General features: G+C 41.8%; 1 protein-coding gene across 3 annotated transcripts in view; it reads left to right on the forward strand.

Annotated features, from left to right (window-relative positions):
• The window catches only part of ERBB4 (erb-b2 receptor tyrosine kinase 4), a 638,473-nt gene that overhangs the window by 606,406 nt on the left and 15,931 nt on the right, over positions 1–16,136 (forward strand). For all 3 annotated transcript variants that reach the window (XM_056350326.1, XM_056350324.1, XM_056350325.1), the window contains exon 25: positions 2,070–2,240. In XM_056350326.1, the coding sequence (XP_056206301.1) occupies positions 2,070–2,240 (171 nt within the window). The remainder of the gene's footprint in view (positions 1–2,069; positions 2,241–16,136) is intronic.

Here is a 16,136-nt window from a genome sequence, read left to right on the forward strand (position 1 = left end):
CACGTATACAAAAGATCTGGCTTTGCAAGCTGCTCAGTGCTTTGCAATTTCTCCTGAATCTGGGGACAAGATTTATCCATCAGTGGAGAGTGGACTTACTTTAGACCAAGGACTTGCTTGGTTCTGCAGTTGCTTGGGTTGGATCTTGGCAGATTATCCTGAAGAGACTCTTCCCTGCACTGCTGATATCATAAGAAAGTTTCTTTTCATAGCCTAAAGATAAAGATTTCTGAGAAGACAGGGAGTTGTGTTGCATTGGGGCATCTCATCCTAGAGAGCAGCTTCCCTCTGTGTCCTCCTTAGGCTGTGTAGGCTCTGTAGTGTCTCACAGTCCCTGTGATAGACCACACTGGCATGACATTAATCACATGAAACTGCACTATGGCAGCAGAGCAGTACCAGTATAGCCATATCTGTTGACCAGCTAGAGCTGTGTATGTCCTGAGCACAGGCAAATATGGAAATTTTTGTCCTTTCACTCCTACACTCTGCAGAAGCCTAGAGTTGTGTATATGTTTATGACAACTCAGACTCAAGCCACAGAAAACGAATCTGACTATTTGGTAAGGTCCTTAAATGGTCCCAGTGTGTGACCAGTTCAAATGAAAATGAAAAATCAAACCAGAGATGAAAGCATTAAAATAGTTCGATCCAGGTAACAATACTCTCATGCTATATCTATCTGCTCCACATCATGGATTATGGGCAGAGATAGATCCAGCTGGTTCTTAACTTCGCACTGACATAAGAGTTCATAGCTCAAGAACCTCCAGAAGTACAGTCACTGCCACTTTACATCTCCTGATTGCTTCTGGGTCTAGCACTAGTCTCACCGTATGGTGTTTCATTTCACTACTTAGACATGCTAGCCTACTCATGGTGTATTACTACACAGTGTGAATGTATGCTACCCTCCTTCAGCTCGAGGAGAAGTAAAATATATTTCAAGAGTAAAATACTAGTCCAGAGGATTTGTGGTGCTGAACGTGGAATTTCTCTTGCAGTATTCCCCACTGTTAAATTCTAAGTTCAGCCTGATACAAATGATTCTGCAAAAATCAGTTTGATTAAATTACTTTGTTAGACAAGGCATGTTTTCCTATTCCAAATACCGCTTCCTTCCCTTTCTCTCCCCTGCCCTTCCCTCCCCTGTTGTATAGTCTGGTGTGTATTTCATCCTTTGAGGCTTCTCCAGTGATCCTTGGAGACAGTAGAGGCCATGTGCTTCTTGAGGAGAAAGAAGGGTAATTTGCACTGGTATCTTTGCTGTTGTGACTCCTCATTCCCCCCAAATGCAGTCAGGAATGACAAGCTTGCTGTTGAGCTTTTAAACCAGTCTGCATGTACCCCATAGCACAGCCATCAGTGAGAAGCCGTTCTTGAGCCATGCAGTTCAGTTTAGCATCATTTCTATGGGGCTGTAAGGTGTTTGGGGCATGGGCTGCCTTTTGTGGTGTTTCAAAAGACACCAAGCAAAGTGCCATTTGTCTCTACAGCCTGTAGATTTGCCTGTAGATGCTATTTCAATAAAAATATGTATCATTGTTGCTGCTTTTGTCCCCTGGTTTGATTTTATTGCTTTCAGCTCTGTTAAATTCTGCAGAACTTTCCATGGGGGTGAGAGGGAAGTTTAGCCTCTAAGTCCCTAAAAATAAAAATGAAAATAACGCAAACACCCAGACACAGCAGATTCCATGCTATTCCTGCCCCTCCACACCCCCATGTCAGACTAAATAGCTGAGATATTTCACAAAATACATCAGGCCTTGACAGAACTTGGGTCAGAGACAGAGCTTGTGTGGGAAAAAGAAAGAAGAAAGAATAAAAGCTCAATCACAAGAATGCCAAAAAATGACTTTGCTTGATTTATGCAGTTATTCCCTTTCTGTCATCGTATTCCCAGTAAAAAAAATGAAACAAATGATGTGAATGTGATGCTTTAGAACAAACAAAGCAGCATGTGTGGTCCCTGGAGCCTGGCTGCCAGGGTATGAGGAAGGCTGAAGTTCCATGTTTGGTAAATTAATCCATATTTTGACTGTTTTCCTCTCCAAATACAATCTGTTTAGGGAGATGATCGTATGAAGCTCCCAAGCCCAAATGACAGCAAGTTCTTCCAAAACCTTCTTGATGAGGAAGACCTGGAAGATATGATGGATGCTGAAGAGTATCTTGTTCCTCAAGCCTTCAACATCCCTCCTCCCATCTACACCTCCAGGACAAGAATTGATTCCAACAGGGTAAGCGCAAGCTGTAACAGAAAATGCTGGTTATAACAAAAGCACAGGTCTAGATCTAAGTACACTAATCAAACACAGGCCAGAGTTGCCTTGGGAATTACAAGCTCTCATTGTAAGGAGAGTGACTATAAAAATGTTGTCACTGGGTTCCCTGTTCATTGTGCCTCAGTGAATTCTAAATTAATAGCTCAGCCTCGAGTGAACAAAGGCTCGACTGCCTGTCCTGAAAGCACAGCTGAGGCTTGTGAAGTCAAGCAGTGTTGTTTCTCAGTTGCGTACCATCCTGGCCAGGAAGCGCATTGCTCTGATTCGCCCATCCCTGCAATCCTGTTGCCTTGACAGGTTGGCACTGATGTAAGTGAGAGCAGCTGGAATATATAGATAATGCTGCTTTTGTGTCTGGAGCCAGATTTCAGACCCAGCCGCTTTTCCTGTTTATATGTGATACTTTCATGGTCCTCCTTCACAAGCATGTGTTTTTACTGAGTATGTCACAGATATATGCCTGTTGATCTTTGTAATATCCCTGCCAGGGGAGGAAATGTTATTTTACAGGGGGAGCTGAGGCACAGTATTCAGGTGGAATTCAGCTCACATAACTCTAACCGTCAGGAGGATAGGGATATAATCTAAGCTTTTCATCCAGACTTCATCCTGTCATTGGAGAAGAGTGGGTGTGTCCAGTGGGTGATCATTGCTGCCTGCCTTGGACATTTGCAGTACAATACGTTACTTTCTGGAAGTGTCTTTATCCACTAACTACTGACAGCTCCAGAGCAGTCTCAGACCTGCTGTGTGAGCTCTGGTGAACTGAATCCTGTCCTAAATGCCTTCAGCCTCAGTGCCACAGGAGCCTTGTTGCAGGTGGGGACCTGACTTCAGCTTTCCAGAATGTGTTTTCACTCCTGAGCAACCTGCCCACAGCTCTGACCTCTGCCTATTCCTGCGCTTGGCTCCATCCTTTTAACAGTTTAGGTGCCACCTCTTCTCAGAAAACTAAGAGGTGGTGAATACATTACCGATGTGAGGACATTCGCACAACGTCAGATGTATTTAGTAATTAGGCACTAGCTTGTTTGTTTTCTCTCAAGGCTAATTTTAGTGGAAAGTCACATTTTAAACACCAAGTGAAGTCCCATTGAAATATTGGTGTTTATTCCTCATGGTTTAGAAACCTTTTGGATAAATATTTTTAGCCAGAGTAGTTCCAGTTTCATACCCTGGTCTGAACTGATTACACCATGTGAGGCAGGGAAGAGGCAGGCGAAGGAGCTAAGAGTGTATAAACCAGGTCAGTATTCATGCCCTGACCATACACTGCTTGAAGTTCTTTTGCTGCTTCTGAGTGAATTGGTGCTTTTCTGGAATAAGGAAGACAAAATATGATCTTATATAATAATATATAATAATAAATATAGAATAATAGATATTATTTTATAATATAGAATAATATCTACTCAATTCATAGCGAAATTCCTACTGTTTTTGAATATGAGACTAGAGAGGACTTTGGAAGAGGCTGGGTTGTCGTCCCACTGGCTAAGCTGCATTCATGTACTTTTTCTGCTGTGTCTTTGAAAGGCAGTGAAGGGGAGATGAGGCGTGATTTAGCAATATGCAAGAAATGTTCTCTTTATGGCAACAAGAGTTAATTTTTAGTGTTGATGTTGGTCTGAAATAAGTCAGTTTAATCTCTAGCTGTCTCTGGAGCGGTTCAGTTTCCTTTGCTGCCAACTTCTGAGAAAAGAACTAAACAATAGTTACCTTTGAAAGGTACTCACTGTCACACTGATGTAAATCGCTGTAGCTTAGTTTTACACAGTGAAGTACCACCATTTACACCAACATAGGGTTGAGAAAACAGAGTCAGACCCATAAGTTTTGTTATATTCATCTCAATTCCGTATTTTCTGGAAACACTGGGGTATATTTAAAGGAGAAAGGATGAGCAGGAAAATGTATTTCCCTTACCAACAGTTCCTTTTGCCCTCTGTCTTTAGTGCCAGCTGAGCAGAGGAGTCCACTACAGCTGAGGGAATTAATTCCACCAAAAATCCTAGAGTAAATGCTCTGAAAGGATCATTTAAAATGTGCTCTTTGGGCAGCCAACATGCTTATGAAAAGCAAACACCAGCATCGGTTTGTTGTTTTTATTATTGTTATTATTGTTATCATTATTATTATTATTAAATTCAAGTAACTTTCTCACAGCCTTTGCCCAACTTTACACCACACTGTTGCAGCTGCTTACACACATGTGATCGCCTTGAAGTCAGCAGAGCTGAAGAAAGAGACCCAGTGCCTTTATTTTTGCCACACAAAGAGACTCCATCACATTTCTTGATGTGACGTCTCCTCTCTGCAGCTCACAATTTCCCATCTTGGTTTGAGACTGTAATCTTGTACCACTGAAGTCAGTGGGAGCTTTGCTTTGCAATTCAATTTAATGACAATAGCAAGACTGTATCCTTCTTTCAGTAACTCCTACTGCTGGGAATTTTTCTCTGGCATCATACGACAGTCTAACACTTAAATTTGGACTTACCCTTTGCCAAAAGTTTTCACATTCTGAGCCAAGTTGTCTGACCCAGGTAACCTCAGAGAGGGCAGCTGGGGGACAGAAAGCTTGCGACTAGCTCTGTATTTTTGCACCCCTTCCATCTTCGTAGTGTTTTCCTTTATAGTAGGGGCCTCTTTACAGAGGGGTCATTTTTAAGGCCAAAAGAAGAGGTGGGCAAAGGTTTGGCCATTGAACAACCAGCTGATTTATAATAGCACTTTCTGGTATCACTGGAGACTGACTCCTGTCCCTTACAGGGTTACCAGTAGAGTTTTGACTTGTCCAGCATCTGATCAGCTTCAGTCTCAGCTTTGCTAACAATTCTGCATCCACTAAATGTACTGCTGGTACTGCCGTAGAGGCGAGTATGTCTGGATTGCAGGAAGGCCACAGCACCATGTTGCTGGAGGGGCCAGGGGCCAAGTGAAGAGACCCATAGTATCTTAGCACTCTTGCTTTCCTTTGCAGAGGTTTTTTCTGGTTGTAGTACGTTTGTTTCCTCTCTGTACAGAAAGCTGTGTACTTGTTTGTTGTTTTGCTGAAGCACTCAGGTTCTTGGTACATTACCTATTATTCCAGTAAAGAAGATTCATGTTGATTTGAAACAAAATACCCAGTAGCTCCTTTAAGGTAATAGTGCATCTGCTGTGCGTAGTTCAGTACAGATGGATGCCAGCTGCAAGAATCACACAGAATTGAAATGCTGTCAGAGCTCTCTATCTGCAGTTGTCTGATTCTGTCTTTCTGTTTCCTTTGGATAGTGTGTGATTTATGCTTGTTTGGTGCAGTGAATATTAATATTACACAAACTCATTATGGTGCTGCTGCAGCTATAGATGCCAAATTAATTGATACATCTTTGGTAGTTTGCGTTCACTGTGTCTGGCAAATTGAGTTTTATGGGGAGATTGCCAGGCAGTTTGGTGAAGGAAAACACACAGACAAGAGCTACATGATCTTCATGTCGTTTTCAGAGATCAGAAGGATGAAAGATACTGTACTTCCCATCTTAGTTGTTCTGATTATAGTTTTAGTGAAGAAAGAGTGGGTTATGTGATGGCAGGGTATCGTGTTCCTTCTCTGGGTGCGTTGTACTGACAGCTTTAGGTGAATGTTCCAGCGGTACAGCTTTACGGGGACAAAAGTTTGCAGGAAGAAAGCAGGTAGATCATGAGCCTCCTGACATGCTTTGAAGTCAGAGAATTAAGAGTAAGAACATTTACTTTCTAAGGAAATCTCTGAAGTTTCTCTAGGATGATCTCAGTCCTAAATCCTTGCAGCTTGTTGCCTGGGAGAGGCACCACTGAATGGGGTTTGCATGAAACACTGCCTGCCTTCTCCCTCCCATGTGAAGAGGAAAACATATTTTGATATGAAGTAATAGCAGAGACCTGCAGGCAAGGAAAGAGGGAAGCCTTCTGGGGAGTTTCCAGCTCTCTGGGAAGTGTCACATCCTTCTTCCTCCAGGGATTACTGAAATCTATGAAGTTGGGAGGCTCAGGCACGGCTTCAGCATTTCCATCACACCCATACTGACTTCACACTAGCATGTCTCTGGGACCTGTACTGCCCTGAGCAGAAGCCTGCACATGCTCTAGCTCATAACGGTGCCCTCTGTTATGAAGTCCAGCCTGAGACTGATGCAACTTTTAAATACAAATTAGCATCCTAAGCTAAACCGAATTCGTTCATTGCATCTGAAATTCTTCAGTTGCAATTTCAGCTCTTCGGCTTTTCCAGCTTTTATTTTCCATCGTCTGGAGATATTCTAGAAATAAGGAGTTTTAGAAGCTCTGTGCTTCTGAGAGATAAGCCGAATCCTAGGCAGTGTTTCCATGAGCACAGGACCCTAGCCTAGTGCTCAAGTGTCCTACATTCACAGCCATTAGATGATTCATTCAGGTATTTGTAACAAGTACTGTCCTGTGTGCACAGAGATAATACTAATACAGAAAGCACTCTGTGTACACCATGATGCTTTCTGCTCTAAATCCTTGGCTAATTCCTGCTGAAAACAGTCCATACTGTTTATTACTGGCTGATACTGTCCCTGTAATTTTATTCCATGTGCTATATATCATGGAAGCACCTGCTGACTCTGCAATTAAATATCAAGCGCTTTTTTTTTTTTTTTTCCCAGAGGTGTCCAATTCACACATCCAGGGAGACTGTTCTGCTTGTCTAAAGCAGACTCGTATGCCAAAAGCCAAGTTTCAGTTCCCTGAGTAGTGTCTGGTATGCCATTGCGGCAGTCCTGTTGCGGCATTAGGTCTGGTAGTCTTTCATAGTCTAACATCTGTATATGTCTGTGTATAAAAAGATTATTTCAGAGAGAAGGCAGGCAAGAAGCTATCTTTATGATTAATTTGTTCTGGTTTCTAAATTTGAAAGGTAGCCATTTCCAAATCACAAGATTACAAAGGAGGTGGTTGTTAGTGATTTTCAGATGTGTTTCATGTCAGCATGGCATCTTTCCTTCCAAAGCCTGTCATGGACAGTAGGGACTATTCACTCAGTGGGATCACTACCAGAATTAAGTGACTTTATTAGATTTGTTTAAGTAGTGGGGCTGAATTTCTTAGGCACTTGCAATGCTCTGGTGGAACATCAGATCTGAGGTCTAATATGGCCTCCTTTACATAGTGAAATACAGCAAACTTGGAAGGTGGCGGGCTGTAAGCACCCCTGTCTTCAGTTACAGCTGGGAGGGAGGATTTAGGAGAGCAGTCAGAGTCTGGAGGGGCACTTCCCAGTGTGTCAGCACAGCTGAGCTAGTGTGAGAATTACTGTCATTGCAGGTGGGGAGGGCTAACAGTTGGTTATAGCATCCTTTCCTCTTAGCAAAGAAGGTGGCTGGAGGGAGTCATGATTTGTCCATGAATCTCCTCGTGTCCAGGGCTTTAGTAGCAGTTGGTGTCTTCCTGATCCCCATTTCTTTTTCTGTAAGAACATGCAGTTAACCGTTCCTGGCCAAGCTCTCAAGCTAAATTGTTTCTCCAGGTGTGTCCTGGCCATGGTGGGCTGATGGCAGTAAAACAACTTCATCCTAAAGTCAATAGATAATTTGCGTGAAGGCTAGATGGGGCCATTGCAAGCATTTTTGTCTAACCTTCTGGCATAACATAGGCCAGAGTCTCTTGTCTCTTAATTTCTGCATCAAGTGCAGAAATCCTGTTTGAGGTAGAGTTTGTCTTTTAGAAAGATTGTCTTCATTATAGCAAGTGGGTTGGAAAATACATCACAATGTTAAAAAGTCTCTTTAGCAGGGTTTGGATCCTATTACTGTCCACCATGCACCCTTTTCTGTGCTAAACTAAGGAGCTTCCAGTTATCAGGAATCTCCTCTGCCTATGGGGTTGAGTAGAATAGTCCTATTTGTGTGTTGTTAAAGGACAGTGATGCCTCTTTTTTATTTGGTTGGTTTGTGGTGTTTGCTACCCTTTTCTTCTGTAGTGTCTTCCCAAAAATAATATGACCAAATCTTTCCTTAAATTTGATGCTTATTCCTGCAGTCTGTCAGGTTGTAGACTTTTTTATTTATTTCCGTCCTGTTTCTTTAGTTCCTTTTCCTTAAAAGGTGATCAAAAACTTTCTGAAAATCGTAGTAGTTACTTTTTTGCCTTTCTACTAGACTCTTTCACTTCCTGGTGCAAGTGTTGCGATGAAATCTCCAATGCCAGAACAGATGAACTTGTAAATTGACTAGACATCATATCAAAGCTCTTCATAGCATTTCGGAAGATTACACTGACACCAACTCTATGTTAGCTCTCTTGCTTCTTGAAAAACTGCTTGATTAGTTGGGAAAGTTTGTATGAATCCCTTCTACATGACTTTCATTAAACGCTGCATTTTGTGTATTTTCCTAGTAGAGTCTTGGCAACACTGTACCAGATACTGCAGTTGCTGCCATCAAACCTTTAGGGTAAATCTGGAAGTCCCACCAAGTTCGCTTTCAAGATCTCAAATTCCCATTTTCTGCTTCTCTAAGTTTTAATGACATCCTGGTGGTAGAAGGTGCCTGTCTGTTCTGCTGTGCTTTTTACATTAAGCAATTCTCAGTGGCTGTTAGTGTTTTGTTGGTGTCTAGTTGACCATCACAAATATTTTGCCTGCTGTAGCTTTCTTCTTCTGGGAAATTCTGCTGCGTCTGTTTCTAGGTGTTTTTTGTGGGTTTTTTGGAAAGGTAGATAGCACAAGGCCATCTTTGTCTGTGAAAAGCAGAAGGCGAACCCGGACTAATGCTAGTCAGTCTAATTTCATTGCTCGGGGTGAATGAAGTAGTAAGAACAAAAATGCAAAAATACACTGTAAAATACATTAGATGAAAAAAATATTTCAGTCTCAATAATTTACATGAAAAAGGAAAGCTTTTCACAAAATATGAATCTTTAGAATATGAGTATTTAAATATCTTTTTTAAATGTGTGAAGTTTGCCAAAGGAGAAAGAAGGAAAATTCATATGGAGAATTCAAAGAGATTAGATGATGGCTGGCTCTTCACAGAGAATTCTTTGAAAGTGCATTATGGCAATTAGTTTCTTGCTTTGCAACCAGGCCAGCTGAAATCAGTGGTATTTCTCAAGGAGTAAGCCCTTCTCAGCCTGAATAGATGATCAGGACCAACTTGTCAAATTGCCTCATGGTTTTGCAGGCCAAGTGCCTTAAAACACAATTTTTTTAATGCCTTAGCTGTTTTTCTGTCACATTCAGTCTCCTGACTTCAGGCATGTCAATTTAGAGTCAGACTTTCTAAAAGCATTGGTTGGCATTTTGGTTTCTAGAAATTGAAGATATATTTAATAACAAATCACCACCTCGCAGTACTTCCTGGGGAGACCTACCACAAGTGAACGCTCAGTGGAATGGGTGGAAACGACTGTAGCTGTATATTGCTTCAAACCTTGATGCATGACATGTAAATTCATTGAGCTTTAATATAAACTGGTTTAAAATCAGACAGCATCTGCTTAATCCATGAATAGCTGCTGGCTGTGTTAACAGTCAAGAGAGCTCACAGCTGATCCATTTTCTTTTCTCTTGTGGAAAGAAAAAAAGTCAATAGATATAAAGAGAGTAAGTAATAAATATTTCTACACTGCACTGATGAGGCATTCTTGGAAAACAGCAAGCTAAACAACTCTACGTAATTCAGTAGATGGAAAAGTGGACTAAGAGTCAGGAAATAATTATGAGAGCTGGGAGAAAATTTTCCTTTGCTAACAAGATTTGAAGCATAAATTGTTGGTGAAAAATACGCATTTCTAAGGAATCGTATGATTTTCTTGAAATAATAAAAGCACCTGAAAATACAAGGGGCCATGATTTGGAAATGCACCTGGCAGGGCTCCAAGGAGGTGTCACTGAAACACCTGGCTGCCTGTGACAGTTGGGTCTCCCAAGCCACAGCAATGGGACTCAGGTGATAATGCTTTGGCCATAAGGTGGCAGGAGGACTCTGGAGCATCCTGTGTCGAATACTGTACTTTCTAAACATACCTGCAATGGGGATAAATGCCAGCACAGCCTAAAGTGGCTTTTGTTAGCCACAGTAAAGAGTCTGTCTTTCCTGTTAAATGCTGCGGTAGGGGAGGGGAAAAAAATTCTCAAAGCTATAAAAAGACTCTCCAAAAGATGCGGTGGGGAGAAGTGGGAGGAGGCACAGATGAAGTTTAGATTTAGAATGTTAAAAAATGATTATTTTATCCAAATCAGCTGGATAGTTATTTCTTTTAGTGTATTATTGCCACCAGAACCAAAGCCCTGCTCTAAATCAACTCAGTGTTTCATCAAGAAGCCTATTCTTTGCTATAAGAGACCAAGAGTGCACAATTATGGGTTTCTTTTCCCCCTTGCATAATAAAATTGGGAGATTATCATCAAGTTTCTATTCAGATTTTAGGAAGGCTTTTTTATTTTATTTTTAAAACCCATCTTTGTCTGTAAGAGCTCCCTGTTCAGGCCAGCATGCTATAATGATTACTGCTGTAAAGGCTTCAGTGAAGATGTGCTCTATTTCATTCTCAATGAGGGTTGATGGCATTTTGAGAGGCTCAGAATATCCTTTGATTACTGTACAAAACAGACTGGGGAAGATGGCAATGCAGCGTGCGGCATAGGAGGGGGCTGCTGCCCTGAGTATTGCTCATCAGCTTTCTTTTGTGCCTTTTTTTTTTTCTTTCTTTTTTTTTTTTTTTTGTCTGCCGTGTCGCAATCACAAATCATGACCGTGTTGTGGTTTTGGTCCCATTTCCCATCCTTTCCCTGTTTTGGGATTTGAAGCTTGAGGTTTGTACAGAAAAGGAGCTGCTGCTGTTCCTGTGTTTTGGACAGATGCTACAGCATATGAGCAGGAGCAGTGCCTTGACCCTTCTCTCCCACAGAGAATTGTTAGAGTAGCTATGAAATGGTATGTTGTCTCTTCCAAACTGTGGGGAATTGGCCCAGTGTTAGAAGGTGCTATTTACTGTAAAACGTCTTGGAGAGTGTACTAAAAAAGGAGTGACAGAAAGCTAGTCATGGGTGACAGGAGGGATATGGGAGTAAAAGAGATTGAAAGGGAAAGATAGACACATGCAAGCTGTCTCTCTTCCTGCTCTCTTGTCTGTCTGACACCGTGCGTGAATACAAAATAATAGGGGAAGGGAATTCTTGCAGCTTCATTCTTGTGTCATGCTTAGACCAAATTACATTGTGCCAGCTGAAGTCTGTTTGCTGGCCATTCTGAAGGTTGGAAGGTTGAAGGTTTCTGGTATCTGGAGGACAGGGGGTGTTCCAGGTAGTATTTTTGATGCCAATACAGTGGGTGAATGCTTTTCTTCCCAGCCCAGGTATAGAAAAAACATTTCACCCATGTTTCCCTGTCACCGTGTCTGGATACTGAGTTTTGTGGCCCCATCGTGCATCTCCTCACAGATCATTTTCATTGGTCATTTTGTAATCTTTGATTCCTCTACTTGGTGAAGTATTTAGACTGAAAATATATGGTGTATGTCTGCTAGTTTCCAGTAACAGCACAGGAAATATTCTGTGCGATATTTAAGTATGTCATTTCTTATACCGTTACGCCAAGATGGTTAGGCATGTTTTGTTTGTGATATATGGCGTTTACTGTTCACAGTCCTAGTTAAATCACTCTTAGAAGGCTGTATTACAATTTGGGTATCCCTCTGCATATGGACTGCTCTAAAAGAGTTTATAGATCTGAAAACAGGCTGCTGTTAGGAGAGAAAATTGTGCAAGAGAAAGTTCACATGATATATCTGAAGCTATGAAGTCAGTCAGTGCTGACCTGAACCCAGCTCACCAGTGAAACATCCATACTAATTCTGAACAAGTTTAGGATGTCTTCAACCCACCATACTGCCAGGACGTGATCTGGCACATCCAGATGATACAGGCAGCCTATGTGAACCGAGTTAGAGCTCAGGCTCAGCTCCAAATTTTACCACACCTCTGACAAACAGTAACCAGAAAAAACTTATGTGCAGAAAATACTTATATGCAGAAAAGACTTATTCCTTGTTTCTTCTATAGTTATTTTTTCCCCCTCACTGATCTAAACTGGGTGTTTTGTGTCCTGATCGTGGAAGGAGCAGTTGTCAGAGACTGGAGCAAACATTAGCTAACATAGAATGGTGCTTACGTTCTTTTCTATACTTGTGTATCAACATTCCAGTTAAAATGTTTACACCTATTCTGAGAAAGGGTAGTGCTGGAAAAAGGGACTGGGACATCATGGTTTCCAGTAAAGATTCATTGATCCTCAATGGAACTTTATGACCATTGAACTAAGGGCATTGTAATTTATTGCGTACCTACTGTCCACGCCCTGTGTATATTATTCCTACCTTTTATTTTGTTGTTGAATAATAGGCTTTCCTTTCACTGGAAAAATGTACATCCCGTCTTGCTACATTAACTCAGGCGGGCCATATTGCTGTTTGTTGCCTGAAACAGGTGATGTAAGAGACACATACATACATATCCCAAACCAGCTGCAATGGATGTACATCTCTGGGATGCTGTGATTGGTTTTCTGTGTGCTGAAATGATACAAGGTGCCAGCAGTGACTTTTGCCTAGCGCCAAGCCGTGACACTTGGCAGTGATGCTAATGGGAACTTTTCTTCATAGTCCTAAAGGAGAGTACCCAGCAGGGAGTGGAGTTCCCTTAGGCAGGGACAGGAGCCCATGCTAAGCAGAAGAGAAAGCATGAGGAATGCCGCACTTGCCTCGGGTGCTTCGAGCTTCAGGGATGGATGTGCTGTAACTGTAATGGCCTGGGGGTGTCTAATCCTTTCTTCTTATATACGGTCCTGCTCTGAGCAGGGGCTAGGACCAGAAATCTCCAGAGGTCTGCAAAGACTTCTAGCTATTACTATACCACAACAGCATTTCATTTCTATTTAACATTACGGAGTGATCTCGTGGTACATATTTTTTCTTTCCTTTGATTTTCATCTCAGATGTGTTTGCTGTGGGCTATCTGAAGCAGGGCATAATAAGCTGTTAGTTCTGTGGTCAGAGGGAAGCAGGACTGCTCTGTAGCAGAGGTGGCTGCTCTCCTGGGGTGGTGTTTCGTATTTGAATTTCAGTTCAGATCAGTTGTAAATACCAGGCTGCTCCCTTGAAATGTAGCTGGAGTTTGCTTGGGGCTGGTGGGACAACTCTGTGTTGTGTGCTCTGCCTGCGGCCCCACCAGAGCATCCCAAACGTATTATTCAGATCCACTCACATAAATCAGCTGTCCTTCCTAGAGAACTGCTGAAATCTTGGTGCTTGCAGCAAGACCTGCTCAGCCTGGTATGTTAGGAGGCTGTGGTTTGGTGATTCAAGCGTGGATACTGACTTACTTTCAAATCAGGTAAACAGTTTCTAGGGAAAGGAAAAGAGGGGGTAGCAGATCATGCTTTAAAATAGTATTTTATTTATTTTCTGTTTGGTAATAGTCCTGTACCACCCATAGTCCCAGAGCAGCATCACATTGCTGAGTACCTTCAGCATTTCTTCCACCTGAAATCTGCTGTGGGTGTAGCTGTCGTCACCGAAGGGCTGGTGTGGGATGAACTGTAGTGCAGGCAGGGGGAGGAACACAGCTCTGGATGCCACACTCCAGGCATGATGCTAGACCCAAATGAAAAGAGACAAGGCAGAGCCATATTCACACAACTACATAAATATGAGTGGCAGGCCCCAACAAGGCTTTGATTTCATTACAGTTTAATGTGCAGCCAGAAAATATTATGTCTCTGCTATAAAGGAGGAGATGCTTACCTTTGGGAGATTTTAGAAGCAAGGAATTGGAAAATGAAATTAATGAATAGAAAGCAATAACACAAGCCAATATTCACGGAAGTGTTATTTACCTCTCTTTTATCAAGGCTTATTTTACACAAACGTTAGTGGTTATAATAGCTGATATGTCATTGGTATTTTAATACCAAAGGGCCTCTAAGAAGGCGTTAGGGGACATTTGCTTGTTTTTTACCTTTTCTCACTGATGTCATGTTTGTGCCTGAAATTCAATCGTGGTATAAAGAATGGAATCTCAGGCATTTCTGGTTAGGGCTGTTCATGGGCAGTTAAAAAGGCTAGGCTCCTTCTGGAGGATGCTTAGAGTTTAGATGTCAATGGATGTGTGCACGCCAGAGCTAGTGGATATAATGCATATGACACGATCAAAAGGAGGTGAGTAATGATTCATCTTTTTTTTTTCCAGTATGCAAGTTGAGACATTTTAAGCAGTCTTATGTAATGAGATCCTTGAGCAACCAGCCTCTGAAGTCTCTGTCCATGTCAACAAGCTAGAGATCTTTATCATTCAGGTCAGAATTTCAGGATCAGAAATCCGAAAACCTAGATCTCAGAAAAGGAACATCAGCTCTGTATTTCAACATTGTATTTCAGATGCAAAGCCAGCAACAGCAACAATGAAAAATTAACAGAGTAAAGTGGATTACACATACAAATCAAGCTAGCTAAGTTTTACTTGATAAGGTCCAAATGTATTTTCTGCTCACAGTGTGATTCATATCCTGACCGTGTTCTGGCTGGGGGTTGTTGTCTTAGAAGCCTACAAAATCATGACATCACATTGCAATTAGCAGGCAATGTAAAGACATTTAAACATTTATATCACATTTTCAGCCCCACTAATTGGCATGACAGCTGTTTGCTTTGCCTCCTTTTTTTTGGAACAGTGGCCACAGGGTATTAACTCATGGGGAAAACAGTAAAGAAAAAAAAAATGTACAGACAATAGTGGTTTGGGGAAGAGCCAAGATGTAAGGTTCTGTGTTAAGCATGTTGTTGCACGATACCTATGTTTAATACAGAGCTAAAGGGGTGGCATGAAGAAAAGACCATTACTGTGATCTTAGTGGGCAGGTCACTGACTGGGAAGGGTCTTGTCAGCAAAAATAAATGCATTAATGCTAGTCCAGTCTTTCCTGACATCTTGGGACAGGGCTAGTCTAAGAGGGCCTGTTATTATGTTGTTACAGTTGCATAGTGTGTGATTAAATCTTAGAGTCCTGGCCAAGAAGATTTAAAGCTAGGACAGTGGGTTTAGCCTTTTGTGATGAGGGTGGAGCAAAGCCTGCCCACGGATAGATAATGTGGCCATCCTAGAACAGTATTTTTTTTAAGTTGCTAATCATCTAAACATTTACTGGCAGAGGTGCATAGCCCTGTGTGCTGAAGTCAAACATGTTGACAAAAGACTTGCTTTCCTAAGTTACTTTTAAGAGATCCCTGTGAGCTGTGAACTAAAAGGAGTTCAAGACAACCCTCCCCTTATTCATCTAGAATCAGTGAACCACAAGTTGAAATTCATGGGAGTGCCCCTGTGAAAATAGAAAGATGTAAATTAAAAGTGCGTAATATAGCATGGTGTAGTACCAAATAGAAAAGGAGTCGTTACAGTCACTGGTTTAGTGTCTGTAAAAAGTGGACAGCAGTGAACTCTAATCCCCAGCACATAATACTAAGACAATATTGCTACAGCTCTTTTCACTCTTGCATAAGCTGGAGGGCTTTAGCCACCTTAGAAATCAAAAGAAGCAACCCCCCTCTTCAGAGTCTCGTAGCCTGCAGGCGGGAGGGAAGGAAGCTGGAGAACTTTACAGAGAGGTAGAGGATTCCCAGTAGAGCTTTGGGATTCCTCACCGTTGAGAGAGCTGACTTTCTAGTCACTGCTTTGTATTTCTTCTCTGGAACCTACCTGTAATCATCAGTGTGCCTAAATCTTCACCATCTTCTATGGACCATAGTTTACTACTTATCTGTCTTCACAACTTCCTCCTCCATCTTTTTGGAGTAGGCAGAAAGCTTCCC

The sequence above is a fragment of the Falco biarmicus genome, chromosome 8 (genome assembly GCF_023638135.1).
Source record: "Falco biarmicus isolate bFalBia1 chromosome 8, bFalBia1.pri, whole genome shotgun sequence".
Lineage (NCBI taxonomy): Eukaryota > Metazoa > Chordata > Aves > Falconiformes > Falconidae > Falco > Falco biarmicus.